Source organism: Centropristis striata, chromosome 5, assembly GCF_030273125.1.
Source record: "Centropristis striata isolate RG_2023a ecotype Rhode Island chromosome 5, C.striata_1.0, whole genome shotgun sequence".
Lineage (NCBI taxonomy): Eukaryota > Metazoa > Chordata > Actinopteri > Perciformes > Serranidae > Centropristis > Centropristis striata.
In genome coordinates this window covers 39,125,484-39,153,403 of record NC_081521.1, presented here as the reverse complement: position 1 = coordinate 39,153,403, position 27,920 = coordinate 39,125,484, and the positions used below count along the sequence as shown (strand labels likewise).

At 39.0% G+C, this 27,920-nt stretch overlaps 1 protein-coding gene across 1 annotated transcript; it reads left to right on the top strand.

Moving 5' to 3' along the window:
• Positions 1–115: 115 nt before the first annotated feature.
• rbm38 (RNA binding motif protein 38) lies at positions 116–27,911 on the top strand. Its single transcript, XM_059332961.1, has 4 exons — positions 116–517; positions 3,206–3,329; positions 5,346–5,400; positions 26,254–27,911. The coding sequence occupies exons 1-4, from the start codon at positions 296–298 to the stop codon at positions 26,603–26,605; spliced, it is 753 nt and encodes a 250-aa protein (XP_059188944.1). The 5' UTR covers positions 116–295; the 3' UTR covers positions 26,606–27,911.
• The last annotated feature ends 9 nt before the right edge of the window (positions 27,912–27,920 follow it).

The window sequence follows — 27,920 nt, the reverse complement described above, 5'->3', positions numbered from 1 at the left end:
AAAAGACGCACCGCTCGTCTATTGGACCAGACGCGCAGTGGGCGCATACAAGACGCGCCTACCGAGGCTTAAAGACTTTCCTTTTTTTCTCCGAGACAGGAGACATGAGGTTCCGAGACACCTGTCAGGAGGACTACACATCCAGAAGCTGCATGAGATGCAACTGGAGGCTGCGTGTTTAACCATGGACTCGCTGTTATCGTCATCATAGCCTCTCGGTGCCCAAGGAGCGTAAAGTTGTCCCGCTGCTTTCTTTGTGTTATTTCTTCTTTCTCCCTCTGTCTCTTCAAGCCGCATGAGTTCACCGCTGTTTTTAGGTCAGCTGGTCGGGGTTCCGTTAGAAATAATGCACCCCACAATGGAGAAAGACACGACTTACACCAAGATCTTTGTCGGCGGTTTGCCCTATCACACCAACGACGCTTCACTTCGGAAATATTTCGAGACTTTCGGGGAGATCGACGAGGCGGTGGTTATCACAGACAAGCAGACGGGCAAGTCCAGAGGATACGGCTTTGTGAGTTCATTTAAGTTGCTGTTTTCTGGGAGAATAAATGAGCGGGACACATGTAGAGTGAAATATGGGCTTTAATTAAGCTTTTATCGGCCGCTCTGACTTTAATCGGACAGTCAGGAAGCTGAACACATACTAGATCATGTCTGTAGCAGCCTGTCATGGGTTTGAAGCGACTTTATCTTTATGGTTAATTGTAATTTTTTTATTATTATTATTACTGCCTTGGAGGCTGGACACACAGCCACTTTGTCCCAGCAGCAGCAATGTGCAGTGTGTCTGGCTGTGGCAGTCACATGCTTGAAGCATGAGTAGCAGATTATTTCTTTTAAGTGTGTCATCAATTATCTCTGCGGTCCCAAAGTGAACAACAAACGGGCACACTGACACACACACTGTGGTGGTGCTGTGTGTGTGTGTGTGTGTGTGTGTGTGTGTGTGTGTGTGTGTGTGTGCAGAGGGAGACAAAGTGAGTTGGTAATAAGCTGCTACAGCTGTGACAGATGTCTTTCTTTCTGGTGTGTGTGTGTGTGTGTGTGTGTGTGTGTGTGTGTGAGTGAGAGGGGGGGGGGGGGGGGGGGGGGGTCCTTGGTCACAGAGGTGTGACATGTCAGTTGGCTCTGCAAGATAAGGCTGCGGTTTCATTTTGACTTCCTCCCATGCAGCCCTTCCCCCATCTGTGCCAGGATGTGTTTGGCTGTTTCTACGAGTGACTGAGTGTGAAAGAGAAAAAGATAAGAAGATATTATTGATGTGTGATTGCACTGACATGAAGCTATTCACATTATCTCTGCCTCTGCACAGCCAGTGAGCCGATCATCAGCTGAGACGGCCGGCCACTGTGTTGTGTTGAGTTCTTTAGGACAGTGTGCTCATTTCATCCCTGACTTCCCCTCAGCGGTTTTAATTCCCTGCAGCAGCTCCTTGAACCCCGATGATCTCCAACCATCCCCTGTTTACATCTGAGTCCAGAGTCTGATGCTGTGAAACGAAAAGCAAGCTGGGGCAGTTTTACTTTCAGTGTCCCATTAGTTTGTGATTGAACTGTAGTTTATCTCATATATTAAAGGGACAGTTCACCTCCAAACCAAAAATACATCTTTTATCCAACATGGTCTCACAGAAATCCGTGAAATAGCCACGGATTTCGCTTAACTCAAAATCCGTGGAATAGTCACGGATTCGCTCAAATTTCTGTGAAACTTCATATCATACTTCACGTCATATCCCGTGGCTATTCCAACATACAAAGTGATTATGTACATTCACTGAGTGAATATTTAGAAAATAAAACATATATTTCTCGCTAGGAATGTGATCAAAATCCATTTTTATGCAGAAACTAAGTCAAAATATTGATTTTTCACTAAAAATGAGAGAAATGTTTTTTGTTCTGACTGCTGGGACCTTGAAAGTCACGTGACTTGGAACAAACCAATAGCCACGGGATATGACATTATGTCATTAACTTGCATTGTAGCGAAATCCGTGTCAGTTTCACGGAAATTTGAGCGATTCCGTAGCTATTCCACGGATTTCTGTGAGACCAGGTTGCTTTTATCCTCTTACCTGTTGTGCTTTTTCTCATTGCAGATCATTTTGGTGTGAGTTACAGAGTGTTGCAGTAATCTGCTATGAAGATGTTGGCCTTCTCTCCAATATAATGGAGCTTGTGTTGGCATTGTATTTTTCTGCAAAGCACACATACTTAAATACTTGCTGTTAAATACTCATCATGTTTTGCACGCTGAAAACATGATGGTCGCTGTTTTAAACACGTTGCAACGACTTTATTAACACTTTGGTAAAAAATAACAGGGTTATTGGCTTAATAAAACACTAATAACAGACATTATCCCACCTGTGGGACAATAAAACACTACTTCCGGACAAATCTTCCAAGAAAGGTATGTGAAGATTTGTGCATCACTGGACAAAAATGCAGAAATGTACAATGGCAACATTATTTGCTCAGGCAACACCATCGATTATATTTGAGAGCGTGCAGAAAACTCCAAGGCCCAAATCTCCAACACTCTGCAACTCACACCAATCTAAACAAATGATGTATTTTTGATTTGGGGTGAACTGTCCCTTTCATTCCATGCAGCAGCTTGTTGATCTCTGGCAATCTCAAACTATCCACTGCCTGTGTTGTTTGCATCAGTCCGAGTCCAGAATCTGATGCTGTGAAATGAAAGCAAGCGGGGGCAGTTTCACTTTTACTGTCCCATTTATTGGTGGTGGAGCTGTAGTCTTCCTCATATATTCAGTGTAACTGCACTGTGTGTGTGTGTGTGTGTGTGTGTCCTAACCTTCACCACCCCTTCCCACTGCTATCTGCCCACTCCTCAGCTCGCTCCCTCAAGGTAGATTCCAGTAGCTCATCCTTGGCAGCCCAGTCTGAAAAAACAAATCTGCCTCCTACATAAGCTCCACTGGAAGCATTAAAACACACTGATCGCTGTCTTCATGTGGTGGAGTCAGTGTCTCCTCACCCATTTTAGCAAAAAGATTGAATCATTCGAGGAGAGACAAGGACAGCAGCCACCTCAGGGCCACTCCCTCCCTCCCTCCCTCCCTGCTGTTGCTTCATCATGTTGGAATCACTCCTTCATCACTGAATAGATAAGCTTTTACATGCAATCATGTAGAGGTTATTAATTCCTAACGATGTGACACCATTAACAGGTGACGATGGTGGACAGGGGAGCAGCAGAGCGGGCGTGTAAAGATGCAAACCCCATCATCGACGGCAGGAAGGCCAACGTGAACCTGGCGTACCTGGGAGCGAAACCTCGCAGTTCACAGTCAAGTAAGTGTGTTAGATACTTGAGGAACAGACCTGGTGTACAGGATCGTATAGCTACAAATAATGCAAATAATGTCAAGGATAAAGCTGGTGATACTCCAAGACCAAAAGTGTGTTAGGACTTCACTTAATACTTTCTGGCTTTCCTGCTCTGTCTGTGGCACTCAGTCCCAAACCCCATTGATTTACACTGAAGACATAAAATAGGTTATGAATATGTAGATTCTTTTTTTTTTTTTTTTCAAAGATGATAAATTGAGCCAATGGCTTGTAGAGACTTGGAGCTCATTCAAGAACAGTAAAATAAAGCCCTCCACATTATAAAAATAAAGTTTTTTTTTTGTATTTTTAGGTCAAATAGTAAAGAGTTTATATGGTTTTATTGATACCAATGCAATTATCAATTCTGCTTATTGGTCCAATTCTTTATCAATTCCCTTTGCCATTACTGATCACTTTTCGGTGGAAATTACATACATAGCATTCCTAGAATTTAAGCTCATGTTGTGCAGAACAATGATCCAGCATATTGCTCTTGTGTCCACCACAACTTGAAATGATCAATTTACAGACAAGCTGCACTGTTGTCTCTTTCTGTGAAATAAAGCCAAGATTTGGTCCAAGTTTCCAGCAGCATAGATGCATAATTTGGAGGTTGTTGTCTTGCAATGCATCACTATCAGAAAAACATGCTGGCATTGATAAAAAGGAATATATAAGCTCGGAGGCATACGATTCTGTTGGATAGGAACAATTTGGAATTGGTTCTCAACACGAACCAATCCAAGTCCAATCCCTACTGGGGAGATAAGACTTTTGTATTCATTTTTTAGATTCATGCATGAAAAATGTTTTGTGTTCTGAAGCTGGCTCTCACATATTAAATATTGCAGTGTCCCACAAGTGCAGGAAAAGCAAAAAGAAAGTTATAAAAATATCCCTTGCTTTCATGATCGCTGCATGGTTGTTCACATGCTGTACTGGAATGAATTGAAACCCACAGCTGCCTGGAAGACTGGAAATCAATCTAAAGACCGATAAATATGTGTATAAAACATGCAAAACCACTGGTATGCTCCTTTCAACCAACTGTCTTTGCAAATCCCCACTGAACATTCTCTCTTTGTGTACTTCATTTAACGCACAGCTTTCATGCCTCCGGGTTTTTTCAGTGTTAACCACCAGCACACTGGCTTCATGCTTCCACTCCGACGTCTCGCTGCACACCAGACCTTGACAGCAGCTCTCTCTCTCTCTCTCTCTCTCTCTCTCTCTCTCTCTCTCTCTCTCTCTCTCTCGCTACTTCATTTAAAGCTCCCTGGCTGAAATACCGTCGAGTGTAGGTGTGATTGACAAACACTGGCGCCAACAATAACTGACTGTGTGTCCTTATTCCGGGGCCGTCGCTGCGATGCAACTCCCCAAGCATGCAGCTGATGGGAGATGGCAGCGCTTGGTATTTTGTTATTGTGTGTGAGAGAGAGAATAGGAGAGGGAGAGAATAAGAAGAGCAGGAGGGGATGGGACTGTTAAGAGCAAGAAATAACAGTGTGTCTGTCTCCTCTTTGTGCGCTGAAGAAAGAAAACGTGCATTTAGATATAGGTTTGAACAAAAAGAGTGGCTGCTGATGGAGTCATGGCTGTACAGTGAAAAGAGGAATAACAGAGGAATGAATAGCTGCAGGAATGTGGACATGAAGTCAGAGGAGGGGCAGGGAGGAGGAGGATACGTTTCTCCTTTCTTACTCAGCCTCAGCTGATTCCTGGTGAACTCTGGAGGCAGCGAGGTCACAGATGTTTGTGTTCAATAGACTGCATTATTATTTGTGTGTCGAGCTTGTGTGTGTGCTGAGGGAATAACAGATACCTCCGTATACACGCCAACATCTGAGACAAACAAGCAGAGGCAGAGAGGCAGAGAATCGGCTCTGTCCTTGTCTGCTGTCTCTCTCGTTGTTTGTGCAGCCAGTAGCTAAAATATCCCTCCTCACCGCTGCCTTTCTTTCTCTTTGTCTGCAGGTCTCTCTGTTGGAGTTCAGCAAGTCCATCCTACGTGGGCTCAGAGGCAATACGGGTAAGACGGAGAAGAATCAATACCTCTATTTCCACCTCTCTCCCTCTCTCACCTGCCTCCTCCTCCTCAACACAATACATCTCACTCCTCCGTCCTTGACATTTGTGAGCACTCTCTCCTGTTCTCCACTCAGGTTGTGGGGGTTAAAGCCACTCTGCAATGTGAAACAAAGAAAAAAGCCATCACATTCAGCACAAATTATGCTTTAAAGATGTGTTCACTTCAGCTCTGCACCCTTTTCTGTATCTTTGCATCATATTTCGATTCGTCTTCAGTTGTCTCTCCCTCTCTTTCTCTCTTTCTCTCTTTCTCTCTTTCTCTCTTTCTGGGCCATTAAACACACAAGAAGCTCAATTCTGAATTTCTCTCACGCTTGACTTGGGCTTTACTGAGGCAACAAGCCATTCACTTAAACTTTCCTGCATCCTTTCTCTCCAAACACACTCAAACACAAACACATGCACTGCTGCCATTATCCCTCATCCATTTTTCCCTCATGTTTGTGCACGCAGAGACATTATATCATATCATATCATATCTATTTAATATCTCTGGGTGTATTAGGCCAGTGGTTCCCAACCTGAAGCTCAGCAATCCCACTGCCGGATTCATAGTTACAGATGTAGGCCGAATAAATGTAACTACAGGTCAGGGATGACACAGCCACTGAGACGTGGTACCACATGGAGAGCACGAGAACTGTAATTGGTCTGGTTTCGGTTTCTCCTGATGCCCATGGACAATAGACACAATTGTATTTGTAGGGGAACACCCATCAATTGATTGATTGTTTGACCCATTGATTTCCCAGAAAATGCATCACAATATACACTCACTTTATTATATACAGTACAGGCCAAAAGTTTGGACACACCCATCTCATTCAATGCGTTTTTCTTTATTTTCATGACTATTTACATTGTAGATTCTCACTGAAGGCATCAAAACTATGAATGAACACATATGGAATTATGTACTTAACAAAAAAAGTGTGAAATAACTGAAAACATGTCTTGTATTTTAGATTCCTCAAAGTAACCACCCTTTGCTTACTAGAATATAAGACATGTTTTCAGTTATTTCACACTTTTTTGTTAAGTACATAATTCCACATGTGTTCATTAATAGTTTTGATGAATTTACAATGTCAATAGTCATGAAAATAAAGGAAAAACATTGAATGAGAAGGTGTGTCCAAACTTTTGGCCTGTACTGTACACCTATTCAACTGCTCATTATTGTAAATATCTAATCAGCTAATCACATGGCAGCAACTCTATGCATTCAGGAGTGTAGACATGTTTAAGACGACCTGCTGAAGTTCAAAAGGAGCATCAGAATGGGGAAGAAAGCTGATTTAAGTGACTTTGAACTTGGCATGGTTGTTGGTGCCAGACGGACTGGTCTGAGTATTTCAAAAACTGCTGATCTACTGGGCTTTTCACGCACAACCATCTCTTAAAAAGAGAAAATATCCTGTGAGCGGCAGTTTTCTGGGCCAAAATGGCTTGTTGATGTAAGAGATGAGAGGAGAATGGTCAGACTGGTTGGAGATAGAATTAAAGCAACAGTAATTCAAATAATCATTCATTACAACCAAGGTACGCAGAAGAGCATCTCTGAACACACAACACGTCAAACCTTGCAGCCAGTGGCGGTTCAAGACCAAAAGACCAATGAGGGGCCAGTGTTTAATCAGAGGGGCACATTAGCACATGAAAGAATGGCAAAGATGATATTTAAGCATTCAAAATCTTTGAATGTCTTGAAAAAGACACAAAATGACCAAAAAAGACACAAAATGACCAAAAAAAAATACACAAAATAACGAAAACAGACACACAAAAAGAAACATAAATGACACCAATGACAAAAAAAAGACACAAAATAACTAAAAATGACACAACAACAGACACAAAATTACCAAAAAAAGACACAAATGTCCAAAAAAGACACAAAATGACTTACAAAGACATGAAAAGGATTCAAAAATGGACAAAATAGCTCCAAAAACTCCATAGAGTTAAACTATTATACAATGTACACATTCTGGGTTTCTTTTGTGTACAATGAGATATTGTTTGAACAAAAAAAAGGTTAGAATTGTTTCATTGTTCATTGTTATAAATTGATCATTTTATTATTAATTTGACACAGGGGCCACAGCAGGGGCCAAAGGCTTCTTTACAGGGGCAGTGGCCCCTGGAGGCCCCTGTGTAGAACCGCCACTGCTTGCAGCAGAAGAACACACCACCACTTTATTAGGTACACCTTGCTGGCTGATAAAGTGGCTGGTAAGCAGTGGTGGCATGTATTTCCATTTTATGTAACTTTATACTTCTACTCCACTACATTCTGAGGCAAATAGTGTACTACTTACTCCACTACATTTAGCTGCCTGCTTTAGTTACTTGTCAGGTCAAGATTTGACATAAAAAACATTATCAATTAAAAATGATTACTTTTGTTTATTTTATTAAACCTCATAACAGTATATGAAGTAGTTAAAATTAGCCCTATCTTGAGAAAATGAAAACGTTACATACATACACTACTGGTCAAAAGTTTTAGAACACACCAACTTTTCCAGAATTTAATTGAAAATTATGCAGTTTAATGTCTCAGTGTACTCTGAAATGAATGCACATTTGCAACATTTAAAATTCTTTATTGAGCATGATAGTGTTTTGAAAGTAAAAAAAAGATTCAAAATCACATTTTATGTTGGACTAAAGGACTAAAAAAAAGACACCAAAAGACACAAAATGACCAAAAAAAAGACACAAAATGACTTACAAAGACATATACAATATATAATTCAAAAATGGACAAAATAGCCCAAGACCCCATAAAGTTAAGTTGTTAACCCATTTCTTGTTCCCTGAAAAAGGCCTACTTGTATAATTCTGAAATGTACATTATTTTCCAGTTTTGGTTAAGCTTACCTTTTTTTATTTACCTCTGGCAGTTCACCACTTACCTTTGTACCCTTTCAAGCTGTTCATTTGACTTGAACTGCTTGAATTTCAATTAAAAAAATGGAAAAATTGGAGTGTTCTAAAACTTTTGACCGGTAGTGTAAATGCATCAATACAAATAATAATACAAAAAATACATTTAGAATATATAAAACAATCTGAGTGGGTCCATTCTGCATAATGAGTACTTTTGCTATTGGTACTTTAAGTACATTTTGATGCTGATACTTTTGTACTTTTACTTCAGTAAGTTTTGAATGCAGGACTTTTACTTGTAGAGGAGTCATTTTACAGTACGGTTTTAATACTCTTACTTAAGTAAGGGATCTGAATACTTTTTCCACCACTGCTGGTAAGTGTATATTAATATCCATAATGAAAGATTTTCTGCATATCAACTGCTCCTAATGCTCTAAAGAGGGGAACAGTGGCATCATGGTGGCAGCTGGTGGTGGTTTGTCAGAGACTGAACTTGCTTGTAAACCTTGTAATTCACATGTGAAGGATGTTCTGACTCCTCATCCAGTTTCCCAGAGTTTCTCTGTGAACTCAAAAGGAAACCTTAATGACTCAGTTCCTGAGTGAAACATGGAGGATGATTCATTGTGAGGGCCGTTACAGACAGCAGAGCAGCACTGCAGGTTGAATCTTACCACACATACCGAGGCTTGACTCAAATGTTCGGTGTATACGTGTTGTTTAGGTCATCTTAGACAAGGATACTGTCAACCAGCGTCTCAGCTGTCTGTTGTTCTGAGTCTGTGGGAGTGTTGTTGACTTTCACAATGAAATGGCTCCTCTTTGGGGAAAAGAGTGACACACATGTTTTGATCTTTTCTATTTTATGCTGGGCTTACACCAAACGATTTTCACAGTCCCAGACTAGAAACTAAAAGTCTTTAGTAAATCTAGGAGTTTTACTGGAGTCACAGCGCTCCCGTCATCCCGATCGTTAAGGTTGTAATCGGCGCTGTTTCTTATCAGTCTTTTCCTAGTTGTAGTGGCAATTTTGTCCGAAAAAATAACAAAATTAAACTTAAAACAAACTTAATCAAAATACCACTGATGCACCATGAGCGTGTGGTGTACGCAGGCAAAGAAGGTGATGTCCATGCATGATTGATAGTTCCAAAGGTTTATTTTGTCCATTGCGAGCAAGCAAACAAAAGAACAAAGAAACATGGCTCCTGCTGCCTATCTTCACGCTGGTAAAAAACCATGGGCCCACCCAGGTGCATGCTGGTCCTCTGCCTACCTACCTGCCTATATAACATCAGCTGCCCATGGTGCCAACCCAAATTCCATAAAACCCAAAATATAATATGTAAACTAAATATGCTAAACAATAATGAGGATTAAACTAAACAATTAACTAGCAAAACAAAATATTATCAAAATAAACAAACGTCTAGAATAATCAAATAATACTCATTGTTAATAATAAACTAAACAGACAACTAAATACTAAAAAGAACTAAATAGCTCCAACACTAGTCTTGGGTTTGCGATCATATCAAACGTGTTTGATATGATCGCAAGTCGCAGTGACGTAACACAATCAACAACCAATAGATGAGCGGTTCAGAACAGTAAGCAGACCCAGTTAACCCTATAAAGCCTGAACCATGAAATAATTGCCAGAAAATTATATTTTTTAAAAACTTGAGTATTTATTGAACCTGCTGACAAAAAAAAAAATCAATTTGCATATATGAATTCTAATTTGTATCATATTTGATACATCAGGTCTTTTTGTACAATTTCTTGCTCACAGTTTGTTTTTCTTGAACTAACAAAAACATAAAACCATTAAGTTTTCACCCAGTAATGAACCTGTGTCATTTTTGCTACATCTGGTATTTTTGTGCAATTTGTTGCTCAGTTGTTGTTTTTTTTAAATCTCCAACACATGTATACATCAGGTTTTTCAGGAAAAAACTATATCAGACTGATGATGTAGAGGTCTCAACAACTTGTGTATTAAATATGATACACTTGGCTTTATAGGGTTAAAATGTATAAATAAATGTATACATAAATAAGTAATAAATAATTGACGATGAATGTGTGATTAACTAAATGAAAGTTGATAGATAGAAAGTATAATTATTCAATTAAACAAATTAAATATGACATAAATGTATATCATGAATTCTTTTCTACAGTTTCCTTTCCTTTATTCTTCCTTATATCTATTTTACTGTAAAATAGTCAACTTTTCATGTCAAAAAAACAGAAATCCTTTTTCAGCTTTGTGAGGGGCATTTTGTGGCGTCTTCTCCTCTTCTTTTTTTTTCAACACAAACCACTGCACACACAAAAATTGCATGGTAGGTAAAAAATGCTAAAGGAAATCTAGTTGTAGTCTATAATAAAATAGTGACCCTGCAAGATGCACAGTCTTTGGTGTGAGCTGATAGTCTTGCAGGAGTCTTTCCAAATCTTTTCAAAGTCTTCTGGTGTATAGGTAGCATTAGAGGTGATTTTTAGAGAATGAGCATGATGTGGTGTTTAGGAAAAAGATGTTTTCACACTGACTTTCTGCAGGATGACAAGTTGTGCTCCTGCGGCTACAGAGGAGTCCATTAAAACCCTCAACTGTTCTGAGTGCTATTAATATTGCAGTCCTCAATTTCTGAATGAGTGATGAGGGAATTGAGGCTGACCCAGATGAGTCTATGAATGAGTGATGATGGGTTGATTGAAAGTCTCCCGCAGTGAAATTGGACATTTGAAGCAGAGGGAGTTTTTTAATCTCTGCTTCCAGGAACAGTTGCAGCTCTGACACCTCGGAAACTGAAACAAAAAAGGCATAGACGTCACCTGGCACACTAGCTAACTAACTAACACACCCGTAAGGCAAACGCACACAGGAGGTGGCACATTGTTTATCAGTGTGGAAACACCTGCACATTCAAGCATTAAGGTGTTTGAAACAGATGTTCAAGCTGTTTTGTTGGTCTAGGATTTGTTGGATTAAAGTGGATATCTTTGGGCTGTTGGTTAGATCAGTAGTTCTCAACCTTTTTGAGGTTTAACTTGCATGTTGTCCGCGACTCCCGCTCACTGAACACAATCTCACACGCACAGTTCAGATCACCCAAAAAAGAAATAAAATGACCAAAAAAGGAAACAAAATGACCAAAAAAGACACAAAATGACCACAAAATGATCAAAAAAGACACAAAATGACCACAAAATGATAAAAAAAAAACTACACAAAATGACCAAAAAAGACACAAATTGACCACAAAATGATTTTAAAAAAAAGACACAAAAAAGACACAAAATGACCAAATAACACACAAAATGACAAAAAGACATTAAATGACCAAAAAGACTAAAACACATGAACACTTTAACACAGTGGAGACAGAGCTGATTTCCAAAATGATTTGGCGACCCCCAGAAACCATCTCGCGACCCCAATTGGGGTCCCGACCCCAAGGTTGAGAATAGCTGGGTTAGACAATACAAGAATTTTTGACATTTTAACAACTTAACAATTAATTAAGCCAATCAACCAATCCTCCAAAAACTGCTACAACAGGGCAAACTTTAAGCAATTCTCTTGAGTAGCTGGAAATTAATTTAATAAATTAACATTTTACAGGTCGTTAATAAGCTCTTATAAAGTATAAATTACATGTGTTTGGGTTTAGATTTCGTGCACATGTCTTTTGAAAGTGGAGACAACCTAATTGATGGTTAGTATTTTGTTGTTTTTACCATGAAGCTCACAGTTAAAAAGTCACTACTTTCCTTTTTTTAATAGCCTTCAGTCTTCTTTTATAAAGCTTTTATTTTGTGTGGTACCATAAAGATTTTTTAAAGTTTTGAATCCATCCCTGGGAGGAGATTGAACTGCTTCTTCCATTGTCTATTCGGGGGGTAAATCTGTTGTAGAAGAAGAAGCGATACCTGTTTTTTTTAACTGTAACCTCAGGAGATCTCACTGCCGCACAGCTGCAAGATGTGTTGTGCTTTGAGTGAATGATAGATTCAGTTCTTCTCAAACAGGAAACTCTCTTTGTGTTAAATTAGTCCAGTCTCACTGTTGATGTTTGTCTCTCCGCCTACATGTCTACTGAACTACTGACGGTATCACTTGCCCTGCATGTTTTAGATCTCTCTCTGCTGCAACACAGCTGATTCAAATAATCAACTCGTTATAAACTCCACAAATCTGCTCGATAACGAGCCGATCATTTAAATCAGCTGTGCTGGAGCAAAGAGAGATCTAAAATATGCAGGGCAAGTAAAACATCGCTCTGGATTACAAACTAAATACAGATTACATGTTTAAAACAGGGAAAAATAAAACACACAGCCTGTCAGATCTTTATACTTTTTTCAGTTTTACACTGTAAAAAAAATCTGTTTAATTTACGGTAAAATACCGGCAGCTGTGGTTGCCAGAACATCACCGTAAAAAATACCGTGAGCGTATGTAAATGTAAATATCAGCAAAAACTGTAATTTATACTGAATAATCCCATTACTTTTAGGATAATTGTGTCATCGTGGTATTTCTCCATTAACTTTACATGAAAAATTAATATTTTTACAGCAAAACTGTGTGTTTTCTACAGTTTATGGTGGTACAATTTAAAGTTTTTTACTATTCTTTGATTGACAGTAATTAAAAGTATCTGCTACGGTGATGTACAATGTTTAATTTTACAACCTATTTCTGATGCAAATTGACAGTGTTTTACTGTTATTTCTACAAACATTTTTTACAGTGTAGTACATGCGGGCGAATCTGTCCAGTTCAGATCGCTCTGCTCCGAGGCTACATCTATCTTTGACATGATCAGTATGACTGCAGTCAGATTCGAACATTTCTTGGCAAAGTGAAGGACTTTTATTTTAGGAATAAGCTTTATCTAAAGGTTGTGTGCAGCTGATAAAAGAACAGGAGCATTTTTAGTTCATCAGAAAAAGACAGATCCAACTCTCCATTATCAATCTTCTGATACCAGTGCTCTCTATTCCCCTAATTTATACATTTATGGTGACAAGGTGACAAGAAACTAGCACTTTTTTTTTTTTTTTTTTACATCCAAACACATATAATACATTATATTTAATATTATCTTTGATTTTTTTTATTTTATTTTAATTGTAATCTAAACTGATATTCAAGAGAGAACATAAACAACAAGGAAAGGTAAATAGATAGGGAAAACTGAACTGAAAAGAGTTTAAAATAATTTATGTTTAATACAGAGTTGTTCACTGGATGTGGTTTTGAATTAAATTTCTATTCTATATTTGTATCCCAATTTTTCCAGTAGTTGTAGCAGAAAGTCAGGTGTGTTTTGCATTGTGTTTAGCCTTTCATCCTCATCAGTTATCATAATTTATGACACTGGCAATTGTAAATATCTTACACTCTTACACAAAATGAATTACATCTTGGTGCAAGTCCTGGCTGGATGTCATCACTCTCGTTGCCTGGTAGCTCAATTTTGCCTTTCCACAGAGCGAGACAGAGCTATTTCCAGCTGTTTTGCTCAACTGAGATAATCAGCTGCTGGCTGTAGCTTCATGTTTAACAGAGAGTTGCACCAATCTTCTTAGCCAATTTGTTGCAAGAAAAGAATAAGAATTGTAGTGGCAATTTGTCCCTCAGGAACAAATCTTACACAAGGATAATAAGTTAATGTGCATAAAATGTTGTGCCATTTATTTTACTATTTCATCAAGCAAACAAAGAACAATAATGTCTGCAGTCTCACCCATGAACCTTTAAAACAAAAGCATTAAAAACTCAAATTAACTAAAGCAATGACAAGAATGTTATAATCAAACTAATTCAACCATATTATTCGAACAAAAACCTAATAAAATCAGTGTTTAATTACTAAATACAAAACACACTGTAAAAAAAAAACGGTAAAATACCGGCAGCTGTGGTTGCCAGAACTTCACCGTAAAAATTACAGTGAGTGGATTTTCTATTCTAAATTTAAATGTAAATATCAGCAAAAACTGTAATTTAGACTGAGTATTCCTGTTATTTTTAGGGTAATTGTGTCATTCAGTCACACATCATGGTATTTCTCCATAAATTTTGCATGAAAATGTTATATTTTTACAGCAAAACTGTGTGTTTCTTCTACTTTATGGCAGAAAAAAGTAAAAGTTTTGTGCTATTCCTTGATTTGATTTTGATTAATTAAAAGTGTCTAATATGATGATATACAATTTTTTAATTTTACGCCCTATTTCTGATGTATTTGACAGTGTTTTACTGTTATTTCTACAAAGATTTTTAACAGTGCAATGAATGGCTCCAACAAGAATATATTAATGTCAAACTATTCTTTAAAGACTAAATCTGTCTCAGTACATCTGCAGGTCTTTTGTTGCCCTCCGTCTTCACCGCTGTGGGTCTCCCAGGGGGCTTCAGGGTCTGACACTCACACAGCAAATAACAAAAACAAACTCACACAAAATGCAGCTCTGTCTGCCGCTTGGGCGTATTTGCTTTAAGTTTTAAGAGGACAGAGGACGGGCTGATGCCAAATGTGGCTTTGAGGTACAGCTGAGTCGTGGGGGGGAGGGGGAGAGGGGGAGGGCTGTTCTCATGCGAGGGGGAGGGGTGCATCTGTCGCCCATGGCTGCCTGCTGTCTGCCTTTAGCACCCAGCGTCGCTGCTTGGCAGAAGTGAAATTCATTTTTCTCAAAAAACATCCTGGTGTTTATTTTTTTGCAGAGAGAAAGAAATTAGATGGATGTGTGGTGAGACTGTTCAAGGTGAGGGGGGGGGCTGTACTTCCTGTTGAAGCAGTGGAACAGAGGGGGGGGGGGGGGGGGGGGGGTCAAACAGACTAACAGCACACCTGTGGCTGGGTGTAGTGAAGCTTTAGGGCTGGTGGTAGACGTGACGCTGGAGCTCGTCTCTCTGTGTGAAATGGATTTATGCTCAAGTGAAAATGTTCCTCACTGAAACAATAAACAGCGCCGACGTGTCTACTCCTTTGATACGTTCTGATTTTTTTTTTTTTTTCACTCTTCCTCTGTTTCCTCTTTGGCTGCCTTCCTCCCCCTCTAACTTATCTGTCTGCCTCTGCTTGTCTGTCGAGGGGATTTTAGGTAGACGGTGAAGCCTCAAGTGTATATTTTTCTTAACCAGGGACCCAATTAGGAGAGGCACTTCTGTCGCATGTAAAGCCCAATTTGAAGCAAAATAAAAAAAATAAAGCTTTTCTGAGCACAAAAGGCTTCCATTTTTTCAGTTGTTTGTTAAAAGATGACACAGTTTGATCTGTGTTTTATTTTCATTATTATATTTTGGGTTTTTCTTTTTTTCTTTTTACCTTTTCTTGTTTAATGATGTAGAGTTTAAAATCAGCTCCTGCTCCCTGATCTTCGTTTGAGCTGTAAACGTATAATGGGCAAAAAAAAAAGAAACAACACAAATCTAGACTGAGGCTAACTTTTAACAAGCTGTGACTAACTGTAATTTTCCAGGCCAACTCAACACTTCATGTACACATCACAACATGCCTGCAGGTGCAAAGCACATAACTGTCACATACACATAACTGCCAGGAGTGTGACAAGAGTGTGCATTCAGCATTAAATGAAAAGTTTGGATTGTTTTAATATGTCGGCACAAACCATCTTGTGACATCTTGTAGAGAAGGGGATGAAATATGGCTCCGAATGGAAAAACTGACATGGCCATTTTCAAAGCCGTCCCTTGACCTCTGACCTGAAAATTGGCTCTATGTGTCTCTCCTTTACATAGATGCTCACTTTATGATAAATCAATGCAATTTAAAGTTTTTAAAAAAACATACCTGGGTCCCTAAACAGCCTGTGAATTGCACAAGTTGGGTATGACTTTAAAGCTGAGACTCTTGTGGATTCAATGAGCCCACTTTTATTAATGTTTAATGATATGAGTCCCCATAGTACCCATTTCATTGCAGAAAATTACCTGTTGTGACCTCTAGGATAACCACAGCCTCATAAACCATTACAACCACAAACTACAGACCTAGAGGTAGATTGACAACAGATTTATGACCAAAATAACTTGGCACAGTGCAAGTATTGCATCTCAAATTAATCATCAGATCCCCATCTTTCAGATTATGTAAACCACTTCTGTGTGGCATCTACTCTTGACCTTCTATCTCCCCCTAAAAGTCCACTAACCCAACCCTCAATTCTCCATAAAAGGGTGCAGAATATTAAGTGGTTAAAAAAGGAAGTGAAGAGAAAATGTTTATGACTTTTACTGTGAACCAGCTGCAGACATACCACACTAATTCTAAGTTGATCTAAATCTCAACTGAGATCTTTTTTATGGTTTATTTCATGTTGATGGGTCAAAGTAAATTCTGTTGGATGTGCAACAAGTGCAAGCGTTATTTAAATTATGAGACAGAAATCTCTCTGTTTGTAGGGTTTACACTTGTACAATCTGAGACAAATTGCTCTAGCATTTTCTCCCCATCCCTCCAGTCCTGTTTTTATTACTATGTTAATTCAAATGTCTGTCTTGCATGCTGACATGAGAGCTGAGTGTCCAGCGCTGATGCTGGCCTTTCTATCTCTCACCCTCCCCCGAGCCGTGTGTGTGTTTATCAAGAGAGGACGGAGGGTCATGTGTGTGCGTCTCCATGAGTGTGTGTTTGTCTCTTTGACTGACTCACCCTCCTCACATCTCTGATCTGAACTATTAAAAGCGTAGCTGTCCTACGGCATGAGGGATATGATGGCTGATCCTTCACCTCTCAGCATCTATCTCTCCTCTCCTCGTCTCCTCTCCCTCCTCGCCCCAAAGAGTCTCGACCTCGAGCCTCTTTTTATGCAGCACATCCTATCTCTTTTATCCCGCCGCTTGGTTTTGAGGAAGGACAGTGAGTGGGAGTGCAGAGGAAGCTAGCTGTGAGGGAGTAAACCAGGAGAGGGGAGGGAGAGAGGAGTCGATGGAGGTTATTCTGCTCTCATGGGTCTGTTAGTGAGCGTACACCCATGCAGCTGCGCCAATTAGCCCTGCCATGCCTGAACCCCCCACTCACCACACACACACACACACACACACACACACACACACACACACACATCTCTTCTCAGCTGCTTAACCGACTACACACAACCTTTTAAGTGTGTATTACACTCGTTTCCTTCAGACTTGTTCACTTTTTATGCATGTGTGCTTTGTGATTGATGTGTTTGCGTGCATGTGTGTCTACATCCCCTGGTGTGTGTGTGTGTGTGTGTGTGTACAGTGTGTGTGTGTACAGTATAAATGTGTGTTTGACAGCCAGCAATGATGCCAGGCACTGGGAGGAGAGCGGCGAGGAGCAGCTCCCTCTCGTACGATGCTGCTGTCACATTGAATCAGTCAGGCCGGTGCACAAGCAGGCAGCGGCACACAGCCGTGGGAATGACACTGCACTTCTGCTCTGGGAGACACTGACGGAGCTCCAGTGAGGAGGGTTGAGATACTGAGGCGTCGAAGAGTGGGATGATATTAGCTTTAGCTGTACTTTGACTTAATGTGTTGTTGTAATTTATTAGTCTGCAGGTTTTACTTCCCTTAAAGGCTCTGAAAACCTCGTTCCTCAGTCAGCTTCTTACAGCGACTGATGGGCCGCCATATAAGTTCAAAAATTGAGTTATTTTACACAGGAGACTTTTGAATTTCTGTGCTTTTGTGGCTGTGTTTTTTTTTTTTTTTAATGGGTCAAGCCTCAGTAGGAAAAAGGTGAAAGTCGCATTTTTCGGAACAACATTTTAATCAAAATGTGATGACAGTTGTGGGGCTGTTTCCACTGTTAAACCCACACAGTGACTGTTTTCAGACTGGTAGGCCAGTACAACAAATCCTCCAAACCATTTGACCACATAGGTCATTTGTTACAACCCTCAAATACGACCCACAGGAGTGGTTTAAAAATGAATGCTGGTAACACATCCTCATACCCAAACCTAATATATCTACAGACACAAGAGAGCTCTGTGAACTACAAATATTAATATGGAGCTGAGTGGAGCTTTGTGTTACTTATATTACGTAATTTCTCCAAGACATATAGTACTGCAGCAGCTGGGTTTACATTACAGTCAATGAAAAGCCTGGTGCGTCTAAAGTGGGGCTGGTACATCAGGTCCTACTTACATCCAGGACCTTGTCAAACTCTACACCCCTGCCCGTCCTCTCCGCTCTGCATCAGCCAAACAGCTAGCGACTCCCACCTTGCGTGGGTCAACTCGCCTCAAAACCTCTTCCAGACTTTTCTCTGTCTTGGCTCCCAAATGGTGGAACGAGCTCCCCACCGACATCAGGACCTCAGACAGCCTGTACATCTTCCGCCGCAGGCTGAAGACCTATCTCTTCCAACAATACCTCGGTTAAGTCATGGTCACCTAACAGATATATATATATTAAAAAAAAAAAAAAAAAAAAAAAAATTTCTTCTTCTTTTCTCTTCTTTTCTTCTTTAACATATAGCACTCCTTAGCAATGACAGTTAGCTCTTAAAGTTATGTACTTACTCGATTCCTATGGTCTATGTCTAGTACCATCAGGTTGAATGCACTTATTGTAAGTCGCTTTGGACAAAAGCGTCTGCTAAATGACATGTAATGTAATGTAATGTACATCAGTATAACAGTGGTCCATGAAACAATTTCATAAATGCAACAAGTTAGGAGGGAGACCAGGCTGAGGTAATTTGCTAAAAAGTCGGAATTATCCCTTTAATAAATGGAGTGCACTTATAAAGGGCTTTTATCCAAAGCGCTTTACACTACACTGTAAAAAAAAATTATACTGGATAATCCCATTACTTTTTGGATAATTGTTTCATCATGGTATTTCTCCATTAATTTGACATGAAAATGTTATATTTTTACAGCAAAAATGTGTGTTTTTACATTTTATGACAGTAGAATTTAAAGTTTTATGATATTCTTTGATTTACAGTAATTAAAACTATCTACTACGGTGATGTACAATGTTTAATTTTACAACCTGTTTCTAATGCAATTTGACAGTGTTTTACTGTCATTTCTACAAACATTTTTTACAGTGTACACACTATGCTCATTCACCCATTCACACACACATTCATACTGGTGTTGGAGGCTACCAGGGCACACTGGTGCCACCTGCCACCATTGGGAATTCATTCACACACCGATGAACGCAGCATCGGGAGCAATTCGGGGTTCAGTATCTTGCTCAAGGATACTTGGACATGTAGGCTGCCACGGTCGGGGATCGAACCACCAACCAGTAGGCAACCGATCTACCAAATGAGCCACAGCCGCTCACTCAGATTGCATATGATTTATTGGTTTCAATAAAAACAAGCCTGTACAAAAATCTGTGCTTTCAGACAACATTAAAGTTTAAATTGGCTACTTTAGGCTTCCTCAGTTGGACACAATGGGGTTAAATAGCCCATAAAAGAGTTAAAGTAGGTTAAATAACTTTAAAGCAACCTGGTCTCACAGAAATCCGTGAAATAGCCACGGATTTCGCTTAACTCAAAATCCGTGGAATAGCCACGGAATCGCTCAAATTTCCGTGAAACTGACACGGATTTCGCTACAATGCTAGTTAATGACAGTCATATCCCGTGGCTATTCCATGATATTTATTGATATGATTGATATTATTGATTGATATTGATTTTTCCTATTGGTTTGTTCCAAGTCACGTGACTTTCAAGGTCCCGGCGGTCAGAACAAAAAACATGACAGTTCTCTCATTTTTAGTGAAAAATCAATATTTTGACTTAGTTTCTGCATAAAAATGGATTTTGATCACATTTCTAGCGAGAAATATATGTTTTATTTTCTAAATCTTCACTCAGTGAATGTACATAATCACTTTGTATGTTGGAATAGCCACGGGATATGACTGGCATTAACTTGCATTGTAGCCAAATCCGAAATTTGAGCGATTCCGTGGCTATATCACGGATTCCTGTGAGACCATGTTGCGTTAAAGCTAGTATATGAATCATTTGGGACAAGCCCACTGTATGTAGTGGTGTGTGTTGTGTACACAGTGGAGTGGGTGTGAACAGACCCAGACACAGTATTTGTTGTGTAAGCACATCTGATCCCTGCTCCGGCTCTGTTTAGGGGTAAGCAGCTGCAGCAGCTCCTCTGATCACCTGTTCAGACTCAGTGACAAGGTTACTGCCAGGTTAATGGGTCTGACTCTAGGCGCCGAGCACAGGAGTGTAAGTGTTAAACACTGTCGTGTGTTGTTGTTTTTACTTAAGCAGCGTAACCCAGTTCCTCTGATATGATCACTGTTGCTGTTGCCAGATGTAACTGAGGCAGTTCAGGTTAAGTGGGCAGCCTCAGGCAAGGGCATGAGTGAATACAGGAGGACAGGAGAGCACTTTTTTCTCTCATTATTACTGTGGCTCCGAGTACCAACACTCTCATATGCTACATGTGTTGTGGCAGCTTGTGTGTGTGTGTGTGTGTGTGTGTGTTCTTGTACTTCCTACATAGTGAGGACCGGAACACGTTTTTAACCAACAGAGTGAGGACATTTTTGCAAAGTGAGGACATTTCGACCGGTCCTCACTTCTTTCAAGGCTTTTTTGAGATTTCAGACTTTGTTTTAAGGGTTAAAGGTCACATGCTAATGGTAATTAACTGAAACTGTATTGTGTGGTTACAAAACTAACTAAAATTAGAGTAAAAAATGTCCTTCGTTTTCGTCTTTATCAACTTTTTTCATACATAATGAAGATGGATAATAAATGTAAATAAAGGCAAAATTTACTGTGACCTCTTTTAATCTCCCACCCAACAAATACCCCATTACAAAAAACTACAACTAATAAAAACTAAACTAAAACTAAAGCATTTTTTAAAAAAATACTAAACTAAAACTAGCAAACTCACTCTAAAAACTCATTAAAACTAACTAAATTTAAAACAAAAATTCACAACAAAATTAAAACTAAAACTAATGAAAAATCCAAAACTATTAGAACCTTGCAAGGGAATTCACTGTTCCAATGAGGGTCCTCACAAAGATAGAAGTACAAGAATGTGTGTGTGTGTGTGTGTGTGTGTGTGTGCAGAGGCATTGATTCATTTTTGGTTATTTATGTCAGAAATAAAGCTAATTACGATTTCTTTTCATTTGAATGGGTGATATTTTATTTGGAACAAGGCGTTTCTTTTCCTTTTTCTCGGGCAGTGTGCTAATTAAACTTAAACACAAGGGAGAAGGTCTATTTTAAGGCAACAGTGCTGATAATTGCTCTTAAAGGAGGATGAGGACACCTTTATAGGACTCAGATATTTCATGTTGGACAGAAAGAGAAAAAAAAAGAGCTGCTACTGATGTTTAAACATGCACCTCTATCTGTCTGTCTGTCTCCTGTTACTGTTGTTGTTTAAATGACACTTGATAATCAGATCAGATTTCACACAGCGACGGCTCTGAACGCACACTAATGAGATTTTGCAGATGTTTGTTGTTGGATATTCACACAGATATGGATGCGGTCCAGCCTGTCCTGTCATTTTCTTTTATTTCTATGAGACTGTCTCTTGTATCACACTTATTTTATTCTTCAGGCTAAGCTTTGCATGGAGATGTTTTATTGTTGTTGTCTGTGTTCCATTTTTTTTTATACATTTTACTGTATAAACAGCTTTAAAACAGGGAGAAAAGAGCCATAAAATGACAATGGTCATAAATAAAAAAATCAAGATTCAAAAGAGGTTTATTGTCATCGTATTAACAACTAATAGTACACTGTAAAAAAAACCTGTTGTTTTTACGGTAAAAAACTGGCAGCTGTGGTTTCCAGAACTTTACCGTAATAAATACGGTAGAACTTTTTTTTAATATTACGGTAAAATGATATTAGCACTGTTGATTTCACGTTTAAGATTGCCATTTTATTACATTTTTTATTGTATAAATAAAAAAGTTTTTCCTTTAAAAGGAACACTGTTCTGCCATATAATTGACAAGAAAATACTTTATAAATGCTGCATAAATTAAAGATTTTACCATTAAATATTACAGTCTATTTCTGTTGGTGTTTAGTACATTTAACAGTAAGGAAAAGTATTTTTTACAAAAGATAAATGCAAAAATTACAGTGATGACTTATAATATTATTATAAAAATACTGTTTTGGCTGATATATACATTTACGGTGTTTCATTGTTGCTGAAACTGAATTTATCATTTTACGGACTTGTACTGTCATGGTTTAGCAGTTTTTCACCGTAAAATCTACAGACATTTTTTAGAGTGTAGTTGCATCTCAAAGCAGATGTGACTCCATTTAGCGATATAGGAATATTAATATTAATGTAATATATAAATTATACCGTCTAACATTTCATATCTGTGCACTCTCATTATATTTTGGCGACTTCTTCAGACATTCTCTCTCATAAAACCTGACTTGATGACAATCAAACAAAAATATGAAAGAGAAAGTTGTAAGGAAATGTATTTATATATAAACACACAGAGAATGCAGCTTGCCAGGTTTGTCTTTTCTGAGCTGGAGTTGTGTATCTGTGTTTTTCCAATGTGTCGTCCAAACTACTGTAGGGATGCACGTAATAATTATTTTCCCTTTCAATTAACCTGCTAATTCTTGATTAAGCGATTAATTGATGTCCATCATAACATCTCAGTTTACGATCAAAGTAAACAAGCAAATAGTCTGTGTATTCAATTCAATTCAGTTTATTTACCAGACTTATGTCCAAAAGCCACACAAGACAGGACAGATAAAAACAAACAAAACAAGACAATCAAACAAACAAGAAGACAATCAAACAAACAAGAAAAAAAAAACAATATCTCGGTTAAGTCATGGTCACCTAACAGATATATTAAAAAACTATAGGAGGAGTTCGAAAAAGTAGGTTTGCGACATTTCGTGAATTTGCGGAAAAAAACTCCAGGCGAAAATGGGAGTGGCACAACTCAGTGAACGCGTGGATATAAGTTTTTTGAATGTGCGATAAAGTATGTGGGAGTTATTAGCCTAAACGTGCTTTACTTTATTATAGCGCCACCTAGTGGTGGAAATTCAGGATGACAATAGATTATAACATTTTTCACCATGTCTGACTTATATTTAAAGTTTCATGAGTTTGGGGGTATGTTCAGGCAGTGAAATATGTGATCATTTGGGACAAAGAATAAAAATAAAAATAAATAATCATTCGAAATACAATAGGGACCTCGCAGGTCGTTGCCTGCTCGGGCCCTAATAAATAAATACATTTAAAAAAAATTCTTATTCTTTTCTCTTCTTTTCTTCTTTAACATATAGCACTCCTTTAGCGATGACAGTTAGCTCTTAAAGTTATGTACTTACTTGATTCCTATGGTCTATGTCTAGTACCTTCAGGTTGAATGCACTTATTGTAAGTCGCTTTGGACAAAAGCGTCTGCTAAATGACATGTAATGTAAAAATACAAGAATTAAAATAAATACAGACATTTCAGCCAATGTACTCTCAGTGTGGATGTGTACCTGGAGCAGCTCACAAAGGGATCTGAGAGAACCACTATGATACTGTTGGTGGACTCATCCACACGTTGCATGAACTTAAACATCAAATTTCTTAAAAGTGCTTTCAGTGTGCTAACTCCTACAGATACAAACATCTGACTAGCACTCCCTCCTCTGGGAACCTGCAGTAAAATTCTCATTGCATCATTGTAGGCAACTTGTAACTTCTGCATGCTGGATTTTTTTTATAAGAGTGTGAGTGTGTATATTTAATACAAATTATTATTATTATTATTATAGTAATAATAATAATAATAATAATAATAATGGACATTATTTGATCAGTACCTTTTATACATTAAGTGAAGCACACAGTGCTTTAGAACAAATAAATTACAGCCACCAAGTGCCTGTATTAAAAGCATTCAATTCATAAAATGGAAGTAATTAATAATATAGATCAGGGGTGTCAAACTCAGATACACAATGGGCCAAAATTTAAAACTTGAATAAAATCGCGGGCCAACATTGAACAAATTAACCTTTTAATATATACCAAACATGTTTTGCTTTAACATTAAATATGGAACCAGCAACGTTTACAAACATACAATATATAACTAAATAGTGCAGACATGCAAAATCAAATTTCAAATAAAAAACACATCAATCTCATTAATTTACAATAATAATATAATAATTTGGTATTGCCTCGCGGGCCAGAGTTTGACACCCCTGATTTAGATAATAAAAAGTGCAAATTCTCAGGTAAAGAGCTTAAATGTTGTTTTAAGCTTTCTTTTGAAAAGGCTTCCCTGAATCATCACAGTTGTTGCTGATTAACCCATTGAGGCCTGAAAAATCGCTGGGCGATTTTAAAATAAGCCTCTAATTTTCTGGAAATTCTGGAAAATTTCTGGAAAAAAAGTGTCAACTCTTCTAGTAAATAATAGATTTTTCAGCCTCTGTAGCAGATAGAAATGAAATTCAAAAAGGTATTTGAGAGCTTATACAAATACTACAAAACGACGTATCCGCTTTCCAGGCTTCAATGGGTTAATTCTGTTTCGCTCATCTGATTATTTAACCCAGAAATTATCACCACTGTACTATTATAAAAAAACATAGCCTGTTAACATTTGACAGTTTTATTTTGTTCTCTGACATGTGCCTGATGTACAAATTGACCCATGATGTTGCACCACCACCACTTAAGCAATGTGTGTCATTCTGTAGAGACAATGTTAGGGTATCTAGGGCTACAATGAGAGGTGACTGTTACACTACATTTAAAAAGACCACTTTTGGCCAATCAGCATTTTCATATCAAGCAACTAGAAAATGGAACTCAATCCCACTCCATATCAGAGACTCTTTAAGTTCTAAAAGTTTTAAAAAGTCTTTGAAGACATGGCTGAAAGACAATCAAGCTTGTGATCATTGATCTTTGTTTTTCACTTAGTTTTTTTTTTCTTTCTTTTACTTGTAATGTTAATCCTGTTGTCTTTTCATCTTGTCTGTGTTTTTACTGTGCTTGAACATCCTGCCCACACTGCAAAAAAAGAAAAGTTGGGTGAACTAAAAATTTCAAGGCAACAAACTTCGATAACATTTTAAGTTGGACAATTAAACTAAATATTTTAAGTTTTGTTTTTGAGTTTGCTCAACTCTGAATTAAGATTTTTGTCAACTCAACTGTAAGTTGTACCAACTTATAATTTAACATTGTAATAACTTTTAATCCTTCTGCTAACTTCTGAAATGTGCTGAATTGGCACGATTGTAACGCTGCTATGAAATGTCAGCTAATGTTGCGACCACAATTTTGAGTTAGCATTGATACGCTAATGGCTACTCTTGTAGCTGTAACAAGCAGCGCCGCTACGTCAGTTAGCCGCCAGCGTCAGTTAGTCGCCAGCATCAGTTAGCCGCCAGCGTCAGTTAGCCGCTAGCATCAGTTAGCCGCTAGCTTTCGCTAATGACCGAATTTCCCCACTTTACCGCATTTCACAACAAAGAAATAAGAGTTATCAGAACTATTGTCCCTTGTTGTGAACCCCAACTTAAAGATATAAGTACACAAATCACCAACTTGTTTTTGAGCAGACAACTGGCTTCATTTGTTGTGCTAACTTACATTATTGCCCTAAATGTCAATAATTTATATTTCCAAGTTTTACCAACTTAAATCACTGTTTTAGGCAAAAAACACAAGTTGGCTTTTTTGCAGTGCAGGGACTACAGGTGAAAATTAGCTATTTAGCTAACCCTGGTATAGAAGCTATTCTATGCATGGTCCCTGTCAAACAAAACCAATAAAAAAAATTTTTTTTAAAAACCCTAACCCTTGTCCCTCCCTCCGTCCGTCTGTCCAGGCTGGCCCAGCAGTACGTCTACCCCCAGGCGTTCCTCCAGCCCAGCCTGGTGCTGCAGTCCCAGCTCAGCCCCACAGCAGCAGCCCTGGCTTCCCCTTACCTGGACTACAGCTCCGCCTACAGCCACTACGCCCCCACAGGACTGGAGCAGTACCCCTACACCCCTTCCCCGTCACCCTCCGCCGGCTACCTCAGCTACAGCTTCTCCCCCGGCACGCCGGCGCCTGCTCTCACCGCCTCCCCGACCCCCCCGGCCGCCATCCATCCTCCTCTGGCTGCACTCACCACCATGTCTGGCGCCCCGCAGGCCTTCCTCCACTACCCCCTGCACCAGCCTGACCGCATGCAGTGAGCCACTCTGAGTGGAGCCGCGGCGGCCAAACTGATGATTCAAACTGACTGCTGACCTGTGACATCATCAGGATGAGACTGGATAACCAGGGAGAGAGTGTGATGTAATCAAAAGGGCTTTTAGAAAGCACTCTCATTCCTGTTTTTTTATATATATATTATTATTATTATTGTCGTTGTAGTAGTTGAGGAAAATGTTCTATTGCTACTGTCATCAGCACACGATCTGAATGTTTTTCATACGTGGCGGACGTCAGGGACTGGAATGAGACGACTGGTAATCTTCTGGACGTTTCTGTCTTACTGCTGACCCTCAGCGCAGAGGTTGGAGGCAGGCCGACTGCTGGAGAGCAGACAGGTAAAGACAATGAGAAATATGTCTGTTTGACATGATGCTGCGGCTGCAGTTTCTCCAAAGGTACTGAGTTGAATGCTGGATATTCGCCAAGCTGAGAGCCAGTTCCTCTTTCAGAAACGAAGGTCCAATTACCTCCTCTTCAAGGTTACCTTTCTGTCTATGGCCTTAGAGATCTCTCTCTCTCTCTCTCTCTCTCTCTCTCTCTCTCTCTCTCTCTCTCTCTCTGTACCTGGTTCAGTTTGTGTTTGTCATTTTTATTAGTCTCTCAAATGAACGAAATGTTTATTGTGCTCCCCTTTGTTCCTTTTATCTCCCCGCTGGCAAGTCATTACACGGTGATAATCACAGTTTAACAGAATATGCAATTACGGTGATAAAGGAAGAGCATGAGTAAGGTAGAAAACACTGGTATTTTGTTTTGTATTGCTACTGCTCGAACATTACAGAGAGGAAGACTTTAACACTTAAAAACACAATAATCAGCACATGGAATACCTGCAGCTGCTTATTAGGCTATTTTTGACTTGTAACTTTTGGAGCACGAGTGTCTGGATGTGGTGACTGTTTGGTTTTATAAAACATAAATTACAAAAGTTGTCAATACATATCAAGTAAATGTTTGGATGTAGGTGATGTTTTTACTGAATGTGTGTGAGTGTATGTGGTGTGTGTTTCTCTGTGTGTGAGTTGAGTGAGAGAGAAATAGAGCGATGCAGTGTACGCCAGTGTCAGGACCCAGCTCCATTTCCAGCCCATTGTACTGGTCAAAGTTGTTCCTTTGTTTTTTTGTTTCTTGTTTTTTTTCCAGCTGCAGAATACAGACTCATGCTTCAGAGATGATACTGGAGTCTCACGGCGCTGCGGCGCCACCTTAGTAAAGTCATAATAAACCAAGCCATACATCACATTTAAAACAAATATGCAAAATAAAGTGAATATTTCTAAATAACATGTTTAT

Bases quoted from the DNA above. Each gene is read 5' to 3' on its own strand.
- rbm38 (XM_059332961.1), top strand. From the start codon at position 296: ATGAGTTCACCGCTGTTTTTAGGTCAGCTGGTCGGGGTTCCGTTAGAA. The intron at 518-3,205 runs GTGAGTTCATTT...CACCATTAACAG, and splicing joins AGTCCAGAGGATACGGCTTT to GTGACGATGGTGGACAGGGG. The intron at 3,330-5,345 runs GTAAGTGTGTTA...CTTTGTCTGCAG, and splicing joins ACCTCGCAGTTCACAGTCAA to GTCTCTCTGTTGGAGTTCAG.